Here is an 18,753-nt window from a genome sequence, read left to right as displayed (position 1 = left end):
TATAAATATACGTATATATATGTATATATACGTGTCTATATATAGATATATAATATATATTCCCAAGAGAAATGAAATTTCCACATAAAAATTTATATATAAATGTTTACAGAAACACTATTCACAATAGCCAAAATGTGGAAATAACTCAAAAAGCTATCAACTGATGAATATATAAACAAAACATGGCATATGCATACAATGGAATAATTTCAGGCATTAAAAAGGAATGAAGTACTGATCCGTGCTACAGTGTGAATGAGCCTTGAAATGTTATGCTAAGTAAAGAAACTGAGCCACAAAAGACCACATATTAAATGATTCCATTTGTATGAAATGTCCAGGATAGGCAAATCTATAGAGACAAAAGTAAATTAGTGGTTGCTTAGGATTTGGAGGTTGGGGGAATAGGGGTTGACCATTGAATAATACACTTTATTTTTATTTATTTATTTTTTTTTGCGGTACGCAGGCCTCTCACTGTTGTGGCCTCTCCCGTTGCAGAGCACAGGCTCCGGATGCGCAGGCTCAGCGACCATGGCTCACGGGCCCAGCCGCTCCGCGGCATGTGGGATCCTCACGGACCGGGGCACGAACCCATGTCCCCTGCATTGGCAGGCGGACTCCCAACCACTGCGCCACCAGGGAAGCCCGAATAATACACTTTAAATGGGTGAATTGTATGATGTATGAATTATATCTCCATAAAGCTGCTTTTAAAAACTCATTGCAGAGGCCCAGTGTTTGGCTGTGAACACATTTCTGTGAGTGTTGTACAGTCAAGTGCAACAGTGCTTTGGCTGCTTGGACACAGGGAAGCTGAGCAGCAAAGGGTAGGCATGCATGCTCTGTGCCTCGTGCTGTGTGGCTAATGCAGTGCTGAACGATGTCTTCAGGAACCTGGAACCCTGCACCTTCCCCTAAATGGCCTCTATGGCATCTTCCCTCCTGGTCAGAAGACATCAGCAGGAAGGACCTGGCTATGGAGCCAGATACTAGGCTGCTTCTTGAATGGAGCGAGGAAGAGAAAGACTAACATTTTTTGAGCACCTACTATGGGCCAGCACATTCCAAGCCAGTGAGCAGGAAGCCTGCCATTATATTCCCTTCATTGAAAAGTTTTCATAGTCTGGGATACTAATCCTTTTAGTGTCCCCAGTGTCTGGCATGGTGCCTGGCATTCAGAAGGCGCTCAATAGGGCTTCCCTGGTGGCGCAGTAGTTGAGAGTCCGCCTGCCGATGCAGGTGACACGGGTTCGTGCCCCGGTCCGGGAAGATCCCACATGCCACGGAGCGGCTGGGCCCGTGAGCCATGGCCGCTGAGCCTGCGCGTCCGGAGCCTGTGCTCCGCAATGGAAGAGGCCACAACGGTGAGAGGCCCGCGTATCACAAAAAAAAAAAAAAAAAAAAAAAAAGAAGGCGCTCAATAAATATTAAGTAGACATTTGGGCAGTAAGGCTGCTGTTACACAGAAGACGTGTTAAAATTCAGATTATAAAGAACTAAATATAAATTCTTCATGTAGATGCTTGGTTAACAATGAAAAAAATCTAAAACATTTATTCTGTTTATTACATGTTTTAAATCCAAATTAAATATGCCTATGGAAGTCTGATAGTCTAAGGTAGAGAATGCAGATAGTTCACCAATCTGCACTACAGCTGGAAAATAGAGACGCAGATGGAATATTGTTCTCCTATGACAACATGTGGAAACGGGGAACAAGGGAATATGGACCTTATTCGTTTAAAAACTGCTGACAACCATGGGTGAGACCAAAGGTAATAAAAGCCAGCTTCTGGGCTATGATCCAAATGAGTTCATCAGAAAGTAAAACCTACTTGAGAGAGCGTCAAGCAATAGCCCTCTACCCAGCAAAGGATGTGACAGTGATCCCAAAGGCGGCCAGGTGGATGGCCATGGAAACAGGTCGCTAGGCCCCAGCCAAGGTCCTACACAGCCTGTAGCTCCCAGGAAGCCTGGCAGTGATTAGCACGTTCAGGTGCACACATCAGGGCGCCATTCAGAATTGACCAGATGGATCTGCTCAAACCCGATTAACACAGCCTTTTCCTCACCTTTATAAATAGGGGTGCTGACACTTAACATCATACCTGAGTGTAAAAATGACTGATTCAATGAAGGCCATCATCATTCAACCACGGGACCGAAAAGGACCTTCAAAGAGCACCCGGCTCAGCATCTCCCCGAGTGTTACAATGTGTCCCACTGGCCCACCAGGGGATGATTCTTGGCGGTACTTAGGTGTATTAGTTTCCTCAGGCTGCAGAAATTACCACAGATTTGGTGACTTAAAACAACAGAAATCTATTCTCTCCCACTTCTGGAGGCTACAGGTCTGAAATCAAGGTGTTGTCAGGGCCATGCTCTCTGCAGGCTCTAGAAGATCCTTTTTTGCCTCTACCTGCTTCTGGAAATAGTCAATGATCCGTGGTGTTCCTTGGCTGCAGACACACCACTCCAATCTCTGCCTCTGTGGTCACATGGCATTCTCCCTTTTTGTCTGTGTCTGGGTCCAAATTTCCCTCTTATAAGGACATCAGTTGCTGGATTAGTGCCTGTAATCCAGTGTGACCTCAACTGGATCACCTCTGCATAGATCCTATTTCCAAAGAAGGTCCCTTTCACAGGTACCTGCGGTTAGGACTTGAACATGTATCTTTTTGGAGGACACAAAAACAGGTGAACGTTATTTTATTACAGTCATATATTTTAGTGCACAGCAATAAAATATAGTTAGCTCATCAAACTATGATTTCACTGATAAGGTATCACTGCTTAAGATGACTAAAGGCTATGGTTAAAAGAAATGAATCCATTTCAAGGAATATCTTGAGTAAACGTTTCTATAGGTTTTAGTCAGACATAGCAAAAATTGTGAAGGTGGTAAATTAACGGTGGAATGCCTTGAGCTTGCCCCAAATTCTCTTTTCAGGCAGGGTGGTATTTGGAGCGGAAAATAAAGTACATAACTGAGCCTCTTATTTAAAAGCTTCCCCCAAAGAGATCTTACAATCTCCTCACAGTTAGGTCACAAACCTCGTTGCCTGAAACGTCTTCCTTACACCTAACCCCAATTCCTCTTGCTTCCGTTAAAACGATGACTTCCGGGTACCTACCCTTTATACTATTAAAACCATTAAGTCATCCAACATACAGGTAAGTTGAATTTAATAAAGTGTGGCTCGTGAATTGTTTGTTACCCAAAACCACTATTTAAAGTTGGTAAAAAAAAAAAAAAAAAAAAAGGACCAAATCTCCTTGGAGAGAGAACTACACTTTTCAAGCAGTTTTGTGGCTGACTGGTGAGTGAACACCAGATGGGGCCAGAAGACCTGGGATCATCTGCGGAGAGTGCCCTGCGTGGATCCGATTCCCGCACACAGACTTGTGGTAAACCACAGGGCTGACAGATTAAGACGTTCCCAGTCTTTTTTCCTGGATTCTTAGAAAATCCCTTCTCATCTGAAATGAGGTACCTTGTCACCCTGGCACCTCTCATTAAACAAGAGGATCCAGCCCAGCCTCTATTTAAGGCCGTTTCATCGCTGTGCACACCAGCTCAGCAAAGCAGGGTAAACAAGAGGCATTTTATGTGCTTCTCTTCTATAACCCCCTGCCTCTATCCAAGACACTAAGGATGCCACTTATAAATCATTAAATCTTTCCTCCAGAAAAAGGATTAATCTGCTTTCATACGATCACAAGAGCATGCTTAAATAGAAAGGCACAGGCACAAATGGTACACTCAAAGAAGGCTGCCACGTTTTCAAGGTTTGGTGTCTTAGGAACGTTCAAAAGAGGCTAACGTGCCTCTTTCATCATAGCTAATCTGCTTGTGGACTACGGTTTCCCCAGCTGCTACGTATAAAGCCTATTAGGCTAAAAAATACTCTAGAAGACTTCAAACCCACTCAAGCCTCAAAGGATACCCCTTTGCTCCTGAACCTGAACCAGGTCTAAGCCTCCTTGTTTGGAGAACAAAGCTCTAGGGTCTGAGTCAGGAGTGTGTGGACTCCTCCCTCCACCCACAGCCCTGCAGAGGCCTGGGGGACGCCCAGCACAGCCCTTCCTGCTGCAGTTCTGGAGGGTCAGCTGAGCACCTGGAAAGTGCAGAAACTCCAGAGAGAAGCAGGAAGAGGCAGAGGGACAGGAAGGAGAAAGCCAAGAGCCAGAGAGAGAAACAGAAAGTCCCAAAGCGGCGACAGCCGTCCAGGGAGGGAAGAGAGGCCCACGTGGATGAGACTCCAGACTCTGCTGCCGGAGGTTTAGCTCAGGGGGTGCTGGCCCCTCTTCAGGTAGGACACAAGAGCCAACTGCTCACAGTTAAGTGAGCTTGGACTATTAATTTATTTAAAGAATTTTAAATGGCACTTTACTTGGATTCTCTGACCAAATGAAGCCCTGAACGGCGACACCACCACCGTCTGCAAAATTATTCTCAAGTCATCTCTCTGCGTGCAATAATAACCCTACATCCCAGAGTCTCAGACACTGTTCTTCCCAGCACTAAACAGTTCTCTCTCTCGCTCATACACACACACACACACACACACACACACACTCCCCCTCCACTCCCCTTTCCTCACATCAGTCACAACTTCCCAGCTGAAGGAGCAACTGCAGAGTGAACCCCTTCTGCAATCAGCTCTGCTACCTTCCCCCAGGCTGAAAGCCATTGCCTCTCTTGGGATTGATTGCCAGCGGGTCTGCCCAGCCCAGCAGGCCACGTGACCCTGCTCAGGCTGACAAGAAGGTCAGACCCCTGGACCAGTGTCCAGAGGGCTCCGTGTGTGAGCGCCTTGGCTCTGCTGTTTAAAGAGATAGCGGCACCACGGATCCCTAGCCCTGAACCCCAGACGAGAAAAGGAAGTAACAGAGTCGGCCTGATAACACCGCCACGTGAATACCCGTGGAATAACTATTCCCCTCTGCTTAACCAGGTGCCACCACCTAAGGAGCACAGCCAGTGAGTTCAGGAATGCAGGGAAAGAGACCTGCAAGGAGAGAAGCAGAAAGAGGAAGGGGGGCAGGAGGGAGAAGGGCCAGGAGACGCTAGCAGGTCCCGGTAGAGCTGCCCCTCCCCTGCTCAGAGCCGGACCTGGGCTTCACTTCCTACCTTGAGTGGCTGGGTCTCCGCCACCAGGCAGCCGCATGCACGCTTCTCGCCAGCACCGCCGCCAGCGCCCAGCGCGTGCTCAGCTGTGGGCGGCAGGGAGGCCCTCGGCGGGACTCCTCCGTGTCCGAAACCAGCAGATTTCCTCTCTGCCCTCCTGCCGCCTTTCACTTCGGTTCTTGTGGAGGTCTGCAGGTTTCCTTTACTCCGGCTCGGTCCCGCCCCCTGTTCTGGCTCAGATAAGCTCATCACGTTTTCCCTTAGGGCCCCCTGTGGCCTCTTGTCCCAGCCTTCCTGGTTCAAAGGGCACCAGGCCACACCACCTATGAGGCTTAGCCTTTCGTTCGCTTCAATTAAATTTTCCATTAACTTGGCCTCTGGCCAGTATAGATTTTCTCTTCAAGCTCGTCTCTAAGTACAGATCGCTCAGCCCTCAGAATCTACCTTATAGCTCCCCTTGGGTCCATTTAAGTACATTTATACTTTCCCCCTGACACCTGAACTTCTTTAGTCCTTTCCAATGTTGCTGGTTTGCCTGAGACTTTGTCTTTAAGAGTTAAGATTTCCTCTTGTGGAAATTTTGCCCAAAGGCAATTTTGCCCAGCCTCAGCCGTTTGAGAATAGTGAATGCCCTTTCAGTCTCCAGAGGAGAGCAGGTTCCCTAACCACCATCCCTGTGGTTTTTTCTTTGCAGCTTTGCCAAGCCTCTACCCCAAGGCTTAAGGGAATGAATTCCCAGAAGGCGGGGGAGGGTGAGAGTGTGGGACCTCCCACAGTCAAGTTCTGTTTCCTCAATAGCACCCCCCCCCCCCATCTTTTTGGTCTTTCATAGAACTCTGGGGAAATTTAAAGTGACCCTTAATCAGGAAAATGTTGGAGTCCCTGGAATAGAGAACACCATATAACTTTTGGTTCTAAATGGACATCCTAATTTTTAGGAAGGCTTTCCCGTATTTCTCAAGTGGGTGACGCAGGCTGCCATGGTGTGAGAAGCTCTGTGGAGAGGCCTATATGGCAAGGAACCAATGGCTTGTGGGAAATGGAATCCTGCCAACAACCATACGAATGAGCTAGGAAGTAGATCCTGCCCTAGTTGAACTCTGGGATGCTTGCAGCCTCGTGAAAGACCCAGAGCCAGGGGACCAAGTTAAGCTGCACCTGAATTCCTGAGCCACAGAAACTGTGAGATAATAAATGTTATTTTAAGCCACTAAGTTTTGGGGTAATTTGTCACACAGCCATAGATAAATAATACAGGTGGGAAAGGGGAATTTGTTTCATTCCTCTTGACTCTGCATATCTAGGTTGGAAGTTGTAACTATTAATTCGGTAGCAGCTAGGATGTATCTGCTACAGAATACCTAATTCTCTGTGAGGAAGTTTATGGGATTTTTTTTCCCCCAAAATCAAAGGGTTTGCTACTTATGTCTGAGACCCAGAAACTACCAACTAATAGGAGAAAGCTCATGGAGTTTATCTTAGAAGGCTACTGGTTTCCAAAGCTCCTTCAATTCCTCTTGGCATGGTTTGCCAATTTAACCCTAGTTCTGAGGCACGGTCAGTAGATACTGGTGTGGATAACTTGCAGATATTACCTTAGGACCCACCACAGGGGCTCAGGGTATTAGTCCAGAGGAGCAGCCCAAAGAATAGAGTCTCCAGTTACAGCTCCTCTGGGCCCTGGAGATTTGGGGACGGCCAAACCTCATATACTTGATCCTTTGTTTCCATCAGTTCTTGTGCTTTCTGTGTTCTGATGTATAAACCAGAGACCTTGGTCACCATCTCCTTGGATCTCCTTAGAGACCTTGCCCATTCCCTAACATCTACTCTTCCATCAAGGCAGGAGCCTCTTTGGACAGGCCTGCCAGAAACACAGAGGGCCTTCCGCACCTGACTCAGCTGTCCCCAGCATCGTCCCCAGTTCAAGAGTGTCTCATGGAGTAGGGGTAGGGATGTCACATGAAGGATAGTTTCATGGAACAAAGGGGAAGATTTCCAGTAGATTTCTTCATTTGAAGAGAGGCATGGGGCAGGGGTAGGGGTGTCTTTCAGAGGATTCCTGAGACCAGCCTTGTAGGAAGAAAGAGTTCATACCGCCTATTTCTTGGCAGCCTCTTTTTCTCCTCCACACTCCCTCCTAGAAGGAGCTCTCCCAAGCAGTAGAAAGCCTACTGGGGATTTACCACCATCATCATTCTGCTCCTCAAGTCTTTGGTGTGGGCATCTTTAATCCACAAAATGACTTTATTTGTGATCTTGGACAAGAGGAGCGTTATCTTCATTTCTTTTTGTTTCATTTTAATGTATATACTTTCTATTAAAATAGTACCAAATTGGTCACCATGATTCAATAGTAGCCTATTTATCCCATATTTAAAGTACCTTGGGAGGTTACAACAACTTAATTGGAACATTCATTCATTCATTCATTTAATCAATAATTATTGAATCCTTGTGCTTCCTCAACATCTACAGGATTCAAAAGAGAAGCAAATCATTACAGTGCAAAGGGATCTAATAAATTACTGAGCATTGTGAAAATCTATTTCAAATTCTACAAAACCCAGTGTTTTCCTTAGTGGTTACATTTTTCCCTTTTAGCTCAATGTTTTCAAATAGGTACAGATATTATACTTCAATGAATGATATCACTGAAAATATGATAAATAGTTTTTCCTAAATGAATTCATATTGGCACACAGGAAGAGCTAAGATCAGGAGTTCTACAATGGCAAACACTCCCTATTCCATGCTGTAAGAGCTCTGGCTGGGCTTCTCCTGGACCTATCTGTCCGAAAATAGAGGAAGCCCTTTTATATTTGCTGCCGAACTTGCGGACATTCTTCTTTTCATCTTTCCATCAAAACTTTCTGCAAAGATTCTTAAGAACTGAGCTTGACACTGATACTTTGTTCTCCTTCCAAATGACCCCCTTTCCAATGCATGGCTTGAGAACCAGATGGCTCATTTTGTTTACATGGCCCGTGGCTATGACAGGGTGAACATAGCTCTGCAATATTCTAATCATTGGCCTGCACATGCCTTCCTTCATTTCTTTTTTCCCCCCCATCATTTCATATATTATTTAAAATACCAGGTCAAACCACACCTACTGTCGGTGGAGTAGGCCACTTTGTGTGGGTTTTGTAGGGATGAGAAAGTTCTCCTGGTGTCCAGGATGATAGGCTCTGACTGTCCTGTGGATGTCATCTAGCAACGATGTAGCTAGGGCACAAGGATAAGGATGAGACACTCCTTGGGGCCAAGATATTAACCCAGAAGGAGAAAAGATAATTGATGTCCCTGGAGTGCAGTTTCTGCCTAGATTTTGCTAAGTGGGCATTTGTGTTTGTTTTGTTCTTTTACATCTTTGCTAGAAGAGGTGACACAGGGGTACCACAAGCCACTTGTGAACATCCATTTTGTGTGGTCAGGCTTCTGAGCAAGGGAACAGGACACACACACACCCCAGCAAGTGTTGGGTAATGGGGCCCTACCGATAGGCTTGGGAGGAAAAGCAAAGGGCCAGAGAGGAGAAGACCTAGGCTCAGCTTCCACCCTGCCGCTGCCTTTCTGTGTGGCTCTGAACAAGTAGCCTCAGCTCTGCAGGTATCACACGTAGAGGGAGCTCAGAAAATGTTTGCCAACTGATCATATGGATATTTCTGTATAATGGAACTCATGCCACTTGATAAGCTCTATTTCCTTTTAGAAATAAACAACCTTTTGGAAAGAGAGATATGCTCTGGATAGTCATTCTCTGTAGAGCTATTACATTAGACAAATTTGTAGTTTAACAAGGAAGCAGATTTGATTTCTAGATGCTGGGTATGAAGGTTCAACCACAGCAGAATGTACCGTGCATGTCTGTTACTCCAGTAGTTTTCTGGTGCCTGGCTCCAAGACCACCAGCCAAGGAAGAAAACATCCAGTCTCAAGAATAAATGTCCTTTCTCATCTCCCACCCCCACTGTCTGTGTATCAAAAAAAGCTACTCAACAAAAAGTAAACAACTTGTTCCCATCATGTCAAACCTTCAAAAGGCAGGAAACCAATCACTAAACTAGATCGTGCAAAAGAGTTCAGCTATCTCACTTGTGGTTTCCAAAGACGATCTCCCCAACGCTTGGTGAGCAGTTTGTTCTATTGTGTCGCATAGAATTCGAAACAGTAAATATTTACTGTGGACTTGTTACATCTCAGGCTCTGCTGGGGACTGCAGGTCCCTGCCCTCAAGTCTACCTAGCAGGGAGACGAGGTCTGGACCCAGGTTCCAGCAGTATAAGGCAGGGAGGGTATGTAAACAAGGGTCTGAGAGAACAGATCCCTAGGGTCTTCTAGGAATTTGGGGAAGCTTAGAGGGCAACAGAGACCCTGCTGCCGGTGGTGGTCAGGCCACACCAGGAAATTTGCCTGTCAGCATTCTTTCCTTTCTTTCACTCTCTTCCCCAGCACTGCAAACCTCCTCTTTCTCACCTGGATTTGCACATGTGCCACCTTTCCTGACTACTCTGCCTCCTCACGCCCCTCTCTTCTTCTCCAGCCCACAGACACCTCCACGGGGCACCAGATCATCCTCAGCAGCAATGCTTTTACAGGTTTGGCACCATCCTAGCACAGAGAGACTTATTTTACCGAAAACCTGAAATAAATTTACCTCTGGGAGCAGGACTCCGTCAGCACACACTTTCTCGTTCAAAGTGTGGTCCCCAACCAGCAGCAGCACGGACATCACCTGGGAGCCTGTTAGAAACCAGACTCTCAGGCCCCACTCCAGCCCTCCTGAGCCAGAATCCACATTTTATCAAGATGCCCCGGTGGTACTAGGGCATATTAAAGTTTGAGAAGCACTGGCTAAAGCTTACTTATAATTGAGACTTTGTTTTTTTTCCAACATTCAAAGATAAGGTAAAATTTCCCCATGATCATCTCAGGACTTCTGACAGAACCACAAATGTCATCAAATCCATGTTTTTGCTTCTGTTCTCCTAAAGCATCCAGAGAACTGCTCTTCTTCTGAAAACATGAACATTTGGCTGTAAGGTTAATAGATTTGGAGGAAAATGACTAAAATTCTTGGTCTCAAGCCAAGAACTCTACCTTCCAGACTGAATTCAGGCAGCTGAGTGGGTCTGAAACCTGGTTTTCCCTGAATGCAGGAGAAAGATCATTTGGTGACAGAGTTTATATTTCAAAGGTCTGAGGAAGAGATTTGGAAGAAGCCCTCTCTCTGCTCTAATGTGAGCCCTTCTGTCTTGGTATCCTCATCTGCCCCTTTGGGGGACCCCACCCCCCAGGGCTTCTAGGGCCTCTCACGTCCTGCTGTCCACGGCCTTCCTCTGCCACCTCCAGCCGTGACTGTCACCTTGGAAGGGACCAGAGGGGACAGCTTGCTCTTACTCCTCTGGGTTGCCAGAGTTCACCCTAATGGCCCTGACATGTGGACATCTGCACTTGTCGCCAGTAATGAGGAGATCTCTCCATCCAAGCAGCTCCTTCTACTTCTGAATGGCTTTGACTTTTCAAAGTTCTTTACAATGTCAACCCCAGCTGAATCCTGAGGGAGCTGTCTTCTGAGAGTTCCACCTGGTTATTCAGCTGCCAAGTCCTCTACGTGGGAGAGTATTCCTGAAACCAGGCTTCTCCAGCTTTAAGTGTCTTCAAAACACCTGGGATCTGTTGTGGGAGTGAGGGAGGGCCACTGAGCTTTCCCTTTCCCAGGTTATGACAGTGCTCCTGACCAGAGTTGGAGTGGCAAGGCGTGAGGTTTAATTAAATCTATCTTCAGGGCCACAGAGAACAAATCCACGTGACCTGCTGTCATATCCGAAACAGAAAATTGTGTCTTCCCCAAATCATCCATTTTTTTATATAGTTCCTTATGTGTCATGGCTTTGCATTTTCTTGTTGTCTGATTAACTGTCTTTTGGAAATGTCCTCATGAGTGTTGACAAACCCTCTAACTGTGTGGCACCAAACCTGGAACACTCCAGCTTTGACTGCACAACCTTGGGGCAGAGGAGGATCTGGTTCAAATGAGTTCAAGAATGTACGATCTTGTTTAGGAACGACGTGGTCCTATGGGTGGATATGAAGCCTAAAATCAACGAAGACCTCCATCCCTTCGCTTATAAATACACCTGCCTTTCTTGCCACAAACGTGGGAAAGTGGGTAATAAACTAATTCCTCATCCAAGGTAATAATAACTTGATATGTTATCCTTTAAGGGAACTTTGACAAGGCAATCCTGAAGAGGCAATGTCTTAGTCTAAAGGCAAACTCTTGAGCGGTGTCATCCTAGGCCCCATGGCAGACGGGTAGGAGAGATGTGTGCCAGGGGGCCGCTCAAAGCTTACCGCGCCGTAGCTGCTTCCCCCACCCTCCCTGGGGCCCCAGACACAAGAAACACACAGCGCTTGGTTCTGTAGCACCCAGGGCAAGGGGAACAATTTCCACAAGAACTGGAGCAATTCATTTTTTCAAAGCAGCCACAGGCTAGGGAGGGACTCACGAAAACAACTGGAGTCATTACTTCCAAAGCCAAGCCAACTCGGAAAGAAACCAGCTTGCAGGCAGAAATACCGGCCTCAGCCAAGGGAAGAAGTGAGGCGGCTACACTACACTTTTCCCAGGAAAAAGACAGGAACTCCAGTCAGCATGGTGAGCTTGGAAGGAGAAAGAATAAGGAGGAAACCAAGGCAAAGGTTTCCTCAGTGATCACTTAAGGAAAGCTGAAGGGGGGTTCCTGGGACAGGAAGTTAAAATGAAACTATTTTAGTTTCAGTTTTGCTGAAGCTGCAAGACAACAGTCTCCCCATACCAGAGTGAAGTGTGGAGATCTAGCAAAAAGAGGTGGTGGGAAGCCAGTTTTACCTGTGTAGATGACCACCCACATGCAGCCTGCAAAAGAAATTGTAGAGGTTGAAAAGCAGGTTGAATAGAAGACGAACTGTGGAGAGAACTGCCCCATGTGATCCAAGGGCTTCAATGTGGCCGTGTGAATAGCTTGATATCTATCCCTGGAACTCAAGAGACACAATGGATTATTGCTTGATTTCCATGAGAAACCAAAAAGTCTGGCTGCTGTGATGGCAGGACAAAGGCGAGGTGCCTGCTGAGATCAGCCTGCACGCCCTGAGTTTGTTTGGGCAAAGGATGTTTCTAAGGGACCAGATGCAGGCCATCAGAAGAGAGATCTGAAGTGAGGTTGTCTTAGATCCTTTCCATAGGACTGTCTGGAGGCACAAGGGGGCCTCAGCAGAAAGAAGCTAGAGATGTACCCATGGATGCCTTGAGGCTGTGGGAAGAATTGTAAGTGACCAGCCAGAGAAGAGTTACCTTTGTCCATGTCAAGGAACGTGCAGATGAGAGATGGTAGGATCACCAAAGGACCCATGCAAGAGCCCACAGGATGCAGAATCAGCTTGAAACACCTGCCAGAACCAGGGAGGCCGATGCCAGCTCACAGCGGGATTAGTCAAGTAAAAACCCTCCTACCTCTTGCCTCTCCTCCTTCCCTCACTCTGATCAGGAAGGATTGGGAATCATTATTAGCTAGATAAGGAAGGGGCAAAAACATAGGGTTGGGCAGGAGGTGGGGAGAAGCCAACCATGCCCTCCTTTACTGCTGCAGGCAACTGGCCTGAAGCAGGGCTGAGCTGGGAATGGGGAGTAGTTCCATCTTTGAGTGAAATTTAAAGTTTGATGATCACACTGACCTGGACATATTAATTATTTACTAGAGAATGTTATCTGAAAGGATCCAGAAAAGTCACGAGATTTGCCCTAAATTTCATCCAGGGACAGGGAAGAAGTGGTCTCACAGGAGACTTTCATTTAAAGGAGAATGGGAGACATGAATTATGTGGCTTTATGATTATGTCCATGGGTCATTGCTTGTTCAATGTAACCATGACTTTGGGGTGTGCAAAGTGAAATCAGATCATCATCTGCTATTTTCATTGCAAGATTCACTGGAAGATACGTGAGCTTTACAATATGTTTCTGAGTCAACTAAGGTTTACAGGAGAGGCCAGATTCATAGACTGTCAGAACCGGAACATTACACATGAGCAACTCAGCCCATCATTTCACACAGGAAACTGAGGCCCAGAGACATGAGAAGACTTTCCCAAGCTCACACATATAGAGGCATCAAGAAAAACACAGAAGTATATAGCATCTGCTCACACAAACTATATTTAATTAGGTACATTTCTTTTTAAAGGCCAGATTTCTTCCTGTTTCCCAGGTCTCTGAAAGTTTAAAGTAAAATTGTAGACAAGGCTCTTGACAGGTTGTGAGAAAAATCTATGCTTAGAATCTAACTTTATCCTTCCCTGATGTCCTCCTAGGCTTAAAACATAGCCACTCCTATTATAAGTATCCTTTTGTTGAATGCTCTAAGGCTGTCTGTGAGCACATACCTGCAAATGTAAGTTTTTCATCATTCATACTGGTCACTCAATACCTCAAAAACTTTCCTAAGCTCACATACATATTTGCCTTATTCCAAGACAGGGTCTCACATGGTGCTTGGAACAGAAGAGGTTCAGCATGTGTTTGCAGAATGACGTAATGGTTAGATTCCATTTCACTGTCTATGTGTTCTTTATGTATCAACAACACTGCTTCCAGAGAAAGAAAAAAGGCAACATGCCTGTTCATCCTTGGGAACCTGGAATCTAGAACCTGGACTCATGTTCAACTCCTTGCAAATCCATAAGTGGGGGGGGGGGAAGTGGGGAAGGAAGGAGCAGCCCACTGGGCAGACAACGGTGTGGCAAGTTTGCCCATGTGGCCTTGCTGCCCTTTCCACTGGCCACTTCCCTATGCTGAGCTATTCTGGGGCTGGTGATAACAAAAGGCGTTCAGCCCCTGGGTCACTTTCTATCCTGTGATGAGAGAGAAACACTCTCACTGGAGGACATATGTGATTTATGGGTGGGTCAAATTCCTGCCACGATAGACACTCTGTTACACATTTTACTGACCTGGATAGGAATCTGAGGCCCCCAGACAGGACCAACGTAATCAATTCGTTAGCCCTTGTTTCTTCAGGATTTCTTTGTTCCCTAGGCTAGTAGTCCTTCAATTACTCAACGATGATGAATAAATGCCCAAGAGACTTAATTAGAAGAGAGGGAAAAACTCACTCATTTCATGTGATGTGGTCTCATTGTCTAAATTCTAATAACTTAGGCCTAGAAGCTATAATGCCAGCTCTCAGTAGCTGGAGCCATCTCTTCCCACTGCAGCCTGGGCAGGGACCGCCGGGGTGTACTTGGTCCTGGTCAGCCTTGACTGTTCCCCGGGCGCCCAGAGGAGCAGCCCGTGAGCTTCCAGCAGCAGAGCTCCCAGGAGCCCCCTTAGTGTCAGCCTCACCTGCCCCGGGAGGGCGGGGACACCTGGAACCACCTGCAGGCCCAGGAAGACAGACGGGCAAACCCTACCTGACTCCATCCTGTCTTCCTGGCTCTCAGGGGCTTCCTCGGAGGCGCTGGTGCCCCTGGGGAACGGCTGGTGGCTGAAGAGGTCGTCACACAGGAGGCTTCGGCACAGCTTGGCAAGGAAGCGGAGGACGTACCCAGTGCTGTTCACCACGGGCAGACTCCGCAGGTGCTGCTTCCCGTCAAAGGACGCGGAGACTGGAAGAGCACAGAGACAGCGACTCAGAGCGGGGCTCTGGAGAAAGCCGTCAGCCCGTCAGCCCTGGGGAAGAGCTTTTGGTTTGTTCAGTTTTGTTTTGTTTTCCACTAAGTTGTATTGGGATTTCACCAGTTTTTTTCACTAATGTCCTATTTCAGTTCCAGGATCTCATTCAGGAGACCACATTGGGTGTAGCTGTTGTGTAAACTCGGTCTCCTCAGGTCTGTGACTGTTTCACAGTCTTTTCTTGTTTTTCATGATCTTGACAGTCTTGAAGAGTACTGGTCAGGTATTTTGTAAAACATCCCTCGATCTGGTTTGTCTGATGTTTTTCTTATGATTTTACTGGGGTTATGGGTTTTTGAGGAGGAAGACCACAGAGGCAGTGGGGGGTGGTACATGATAGCCACAGTTCATCACTGGGATGTTAACCTTTACCTTTATCTCCTGGCCAAGACAGTGTGTGCCACACTTCTCCACTGTATTCTTCGTATTCTGTTCCTGGGAAATAAGTCACAAGGTCCTACCCACAGTTAAGGGCCGTGGAGGGATTAAGCTCTATCTCCTGGAGAGGGAAGAGTCTCTATATCATTTGGAATTCTTCTATAAAGGAAGACTTGTCCCATTTCCTCCATTTATTTATTTGTTTATTCATTAATATCAGTGCAGACTCAATATATTTATTCTGGGGGAATTCCCTGGTGGTCCAGTGGTTGGGACTCAGCCCTCTCACTGCCAAGGGCCTGGGTTCGGTCCCTGGTTGGGGAACTAAGATCCCACAGGCCACATGGTGCGGCCAAAAATAAATACATACATACATACAAGTTTAAAAAATATATATTTATTTTGTGTTGTGGGTTGTCCAATACTATATTATGTATCTTATTGCTAAATTATTCCAATTTTTGTCTTTGGGATCTTTCAGACTGACTCCTGTGTCCCTATGACATACCCTCATTTATTTTTTATTTATTTATTTTTTTTTTGCGGTACGCGGGCCTCTCACTGCTGTGGCTTCTCCTGTTGTGGAGCACAGGCTCCGGACGCACAGGCCCAGCGGCCATGGCTCACAGGCCCAGCCGCTCCGCGGCATGTGGGATCCTCCTGGACCGGGGCACGAACCGGCGTCCCCTGCATCAGCAGGCGGACTCTCAACCACTGCGCCACAAGGGAAGCCCTACCCTCATTTATTTTAAGCAACTCTAGATAGGTGGATCTAGATCAATAGTTAGGTCTACATAGATACGTCTAGATCTAGACATATAGGTATATTCAAATAAACCTGAGTTCGTACTGAGGTCTCCAACTCTTAACACAGCACCACAGTGTTCAGGGTTCATTTAGCCTAAAGGGGAGGAGTCTCTATAAAAGGACAATAATGTCTCCACAGTGATGTTAGATCAAACTCATTTTCTCTAGGGTGACCAGAATTTAGAAGAAACACCTGGTTCTTCCAGCCCAGTGCATGTTTCTTTCTGTAATCCTCCTCACAGCCCTCTGCTGCTGCATGAAGCTCGCAAAGCAGCTCCAGGGTGCAGAACACATGAGAAGATCCCCAGCAGGACATTCTGCTCCCACCTGGGCTCCGCCCTCAGCACCAGCACCTGGAAGGCAGCCTGGATTTTTATACTATATCTCTCAAAGGCTAGCACACTGTAAGGGCTGGGGCAGGGCTACCAGAGCTAGTTTTGATTTCAGAGCTAAAAAACAAACAACAAAAATACTCCACACCCATTTAAATTAGAAATCAAAACAATCTATTTCTCTTGTGTAGCTTTTTATAGTTGGACAAGAGCTTTCACACCTCTCACCTCATTTAGGCCTTCTGACTGCCCTGTGAGGACAGTGGAGAAAAGGTTATGACTCCATAATACAGATGAGGAAACTGAGGAGAAGGCCTAGAGTGGTTTTTTTCCAGCTCATGAGGCCTGTAAGTGGCACTTGCCTGTCACCTTAATACTCCAGATGACTCAGATTAGGAGAGCCAGCAAAGAGCTGCTTAGATGATCAGTAAGGGGGTCATCCTGGCCACTCGAACACTCTGGGAATTCCCCCTTAGGCGGGCACTGCTGCTTGCCTCCGATACCTTGAAAGAGTAGGTGTGCTGGAAACTGAACCCACAGCAGGAAGGTCTGGGTCATCAGGCCTGTGCCATAAATCAGTGTGTATACATTCCCAGAGGTGCCTGGATGGTCACATAGTAGGAAAATTCCACCTCCTGGAAGCAGACATGGAATTTGTGAGATCACAAAATCTACCCCTCTGGGAGAGTGTGACTAAGGCAGAGCGTCCCAACAGGTGTGCTAGGAATGGGTCATGGGTACTGAGATACTATTCCCCCTCAGCCTGTGGGGTGGCCCAAGGCCCAGCCACAGCAGGTTAAATTCCCGTAGCCCATGGTGCCAGCACCAGTGTTCACCATTTTCTACATGTTGTGCCATATGGGGATGTTTAGAAAGCAGTGCCCTAAGGATCAGGTTCTAGGTGGAGAGTGGGAGAGTCTGACTATTCCTCCCTGTGACCCTCCCTAAACCACCTGGGGGCTAGCGCCACCTTGCTGGGCTGCCACATCACCATTAGAAACATGAACGCCCACCTTGCCACCTCACAACCTAAGGAGGTGGCATGAGGAGGCCCCTCAGCGCTACTGCATTCTCCATGACCAAGTCCTCAGCTCCGGCCTTCCTGGGAATCCCTCAGCCAAGGGAAACTTGGCAGGGCTCTGCCCGCTCATGCATTGGTGCCAGGCACTGCAGAGCCTCCTCCCCAGCACCGAGGCCCCTGAGGCCACAGAAAAGCTGAGCAGGAGAGCAGGGAGAACGGGGTCAGCTCTCCCAGCTTGGGGGGCAGGGGCCGCAAAGAACTCAGACAGGATTCGCTCAAGAGTGGGGACACACGGTACAGGAGGAGCTTTCTCTTAGCACTGGGTCTGCGTCTTGAGCCCTGCTGTTTAGCAAGGAAAAGGACAAGGGCTTCAACCTCAGAGGGCAGGCCAGGATCAAGAACCTGGCTCTCAAAGAGAACCCAGAAGAAGAACAGCCAAGGAGCTCTCAGAGGCCTGACAGCAGGACTCTCCTCCTGGCCTCTCTTGGTGCAGTACTTCTTCGTCCTGTCTCTGCGCACATCTGCTGAAGTCTCTTAAAAGTCACCCTGGGTCAGACACATGCACCCAGACCTTGCCAAGTTCTATTTTAATCAATTACCAGCAAGTCAGACCCAGCTTCCTGCTCAGAGGGAGCTCCAGAAGGAGGGCTGAATCAATCAGAGCTGGTAAAGCTGTGTTGGAAAATCTCCCCGTCTGCAAGCCCTCGGGATCAATCTGGAGTTAAATAAAACACTTATGCTTTGGTTTTTCAGGACGCAGCCACATTAAAGGCCCCTCTCCCCGACCCTTATCTTAGCCAGCCAGCAGGGTCACCTGCACTGCCCCAAGGCTGGGGAATTGTATCCCTTTTCCCTGGTGATATGGAGGCTGTGTCTATGATGCTGGGCCAGAGAAGACACCAGGCTGTCCCCTTGGAGTCAAAGCATCTTGCAAAGGCCTGGAGCTCCAGGGCTTAAGGGCGGGTGGTAACAACCACTGTGCGTGTGGGGAGCCTCGGGTGAGACAGACAGAGCCTCTGCGGGGAAACATTTGAAGGGGGCAGAGCTCCCAATTCTGCCTCAGACTTGTGGTGACAGTTTCCACTCCCTCTGGATGCTGTTGGGTCAGGGTGGAAACTGGAGGAGGGTGGTGACAATGGGAGATGGGATTGACCCTGAAGGCTCTTGTTTAAAAAAAGAAATGTCCTGTGAGGTGGGGTTTAGACCATGAACTTTCCCCACTTCCCTGCATGGTGTTAAGTGCTATGAATAAGGAATAAAGCAGAGGAAGGGAGAATAAATAGTGACAAGGGCTGATGTGTTAGCAATGTGGTCAGGGAAGGGCTTTTTGATAAGGTGGCATTTGAGTAGGAATCTGAAG

The 18,753-nt window shown here is 47.3% G+C and overlaps 1 protein-coding gene across 1 annotated transcript in view; it reads right to left on the bottom strand.

Annotated features, from left to right (window-relative positions):
* Nucleotides 1-18,753, bottom strand: part of SCML4 (Scm polycomb group protein like 4) — a 121,690-nt gene that overhangs the window by 17,282 nt on the left and 85,655 nt on the right. The window contains exons 5-6 of the mRNA XM_060115066.1: nt 16,876-17,007; nt 14,594-14,788 (exon numbers count right to left, since the gene is read on the bottom strand). Coding sequence (XP_059971049.1) covers nt 14,594-14,788; nt 16,876-17,007 — 327 coding nt within the window. The remainder of the gene's footprint in view (nt 1-14,593; nt 14,789-16,875; nt 17,008-18,753) is intronic.

This window comes from Mesoplodon densirostris, chromosome 12 (assembly GCF_025265405.1).
Source record: "Mesoplodon densirostris isolate mMesDen1 chromosome 12, mMesDen1 primary haplotype, whole genome shotgun sequence".
In the NCBI taxonomy this organism is placed as follows: Eukaryota; Metazoa; Chordata; class Mammalia; order Artiodactyla; family Ziphiidae; genus Mesoplodon; species Mesoplodon densirostris.
Note: the sequence above shows the minus strand (reverse complement) of the source record. Positions and strands in the feature narration are given on the sequence as shown.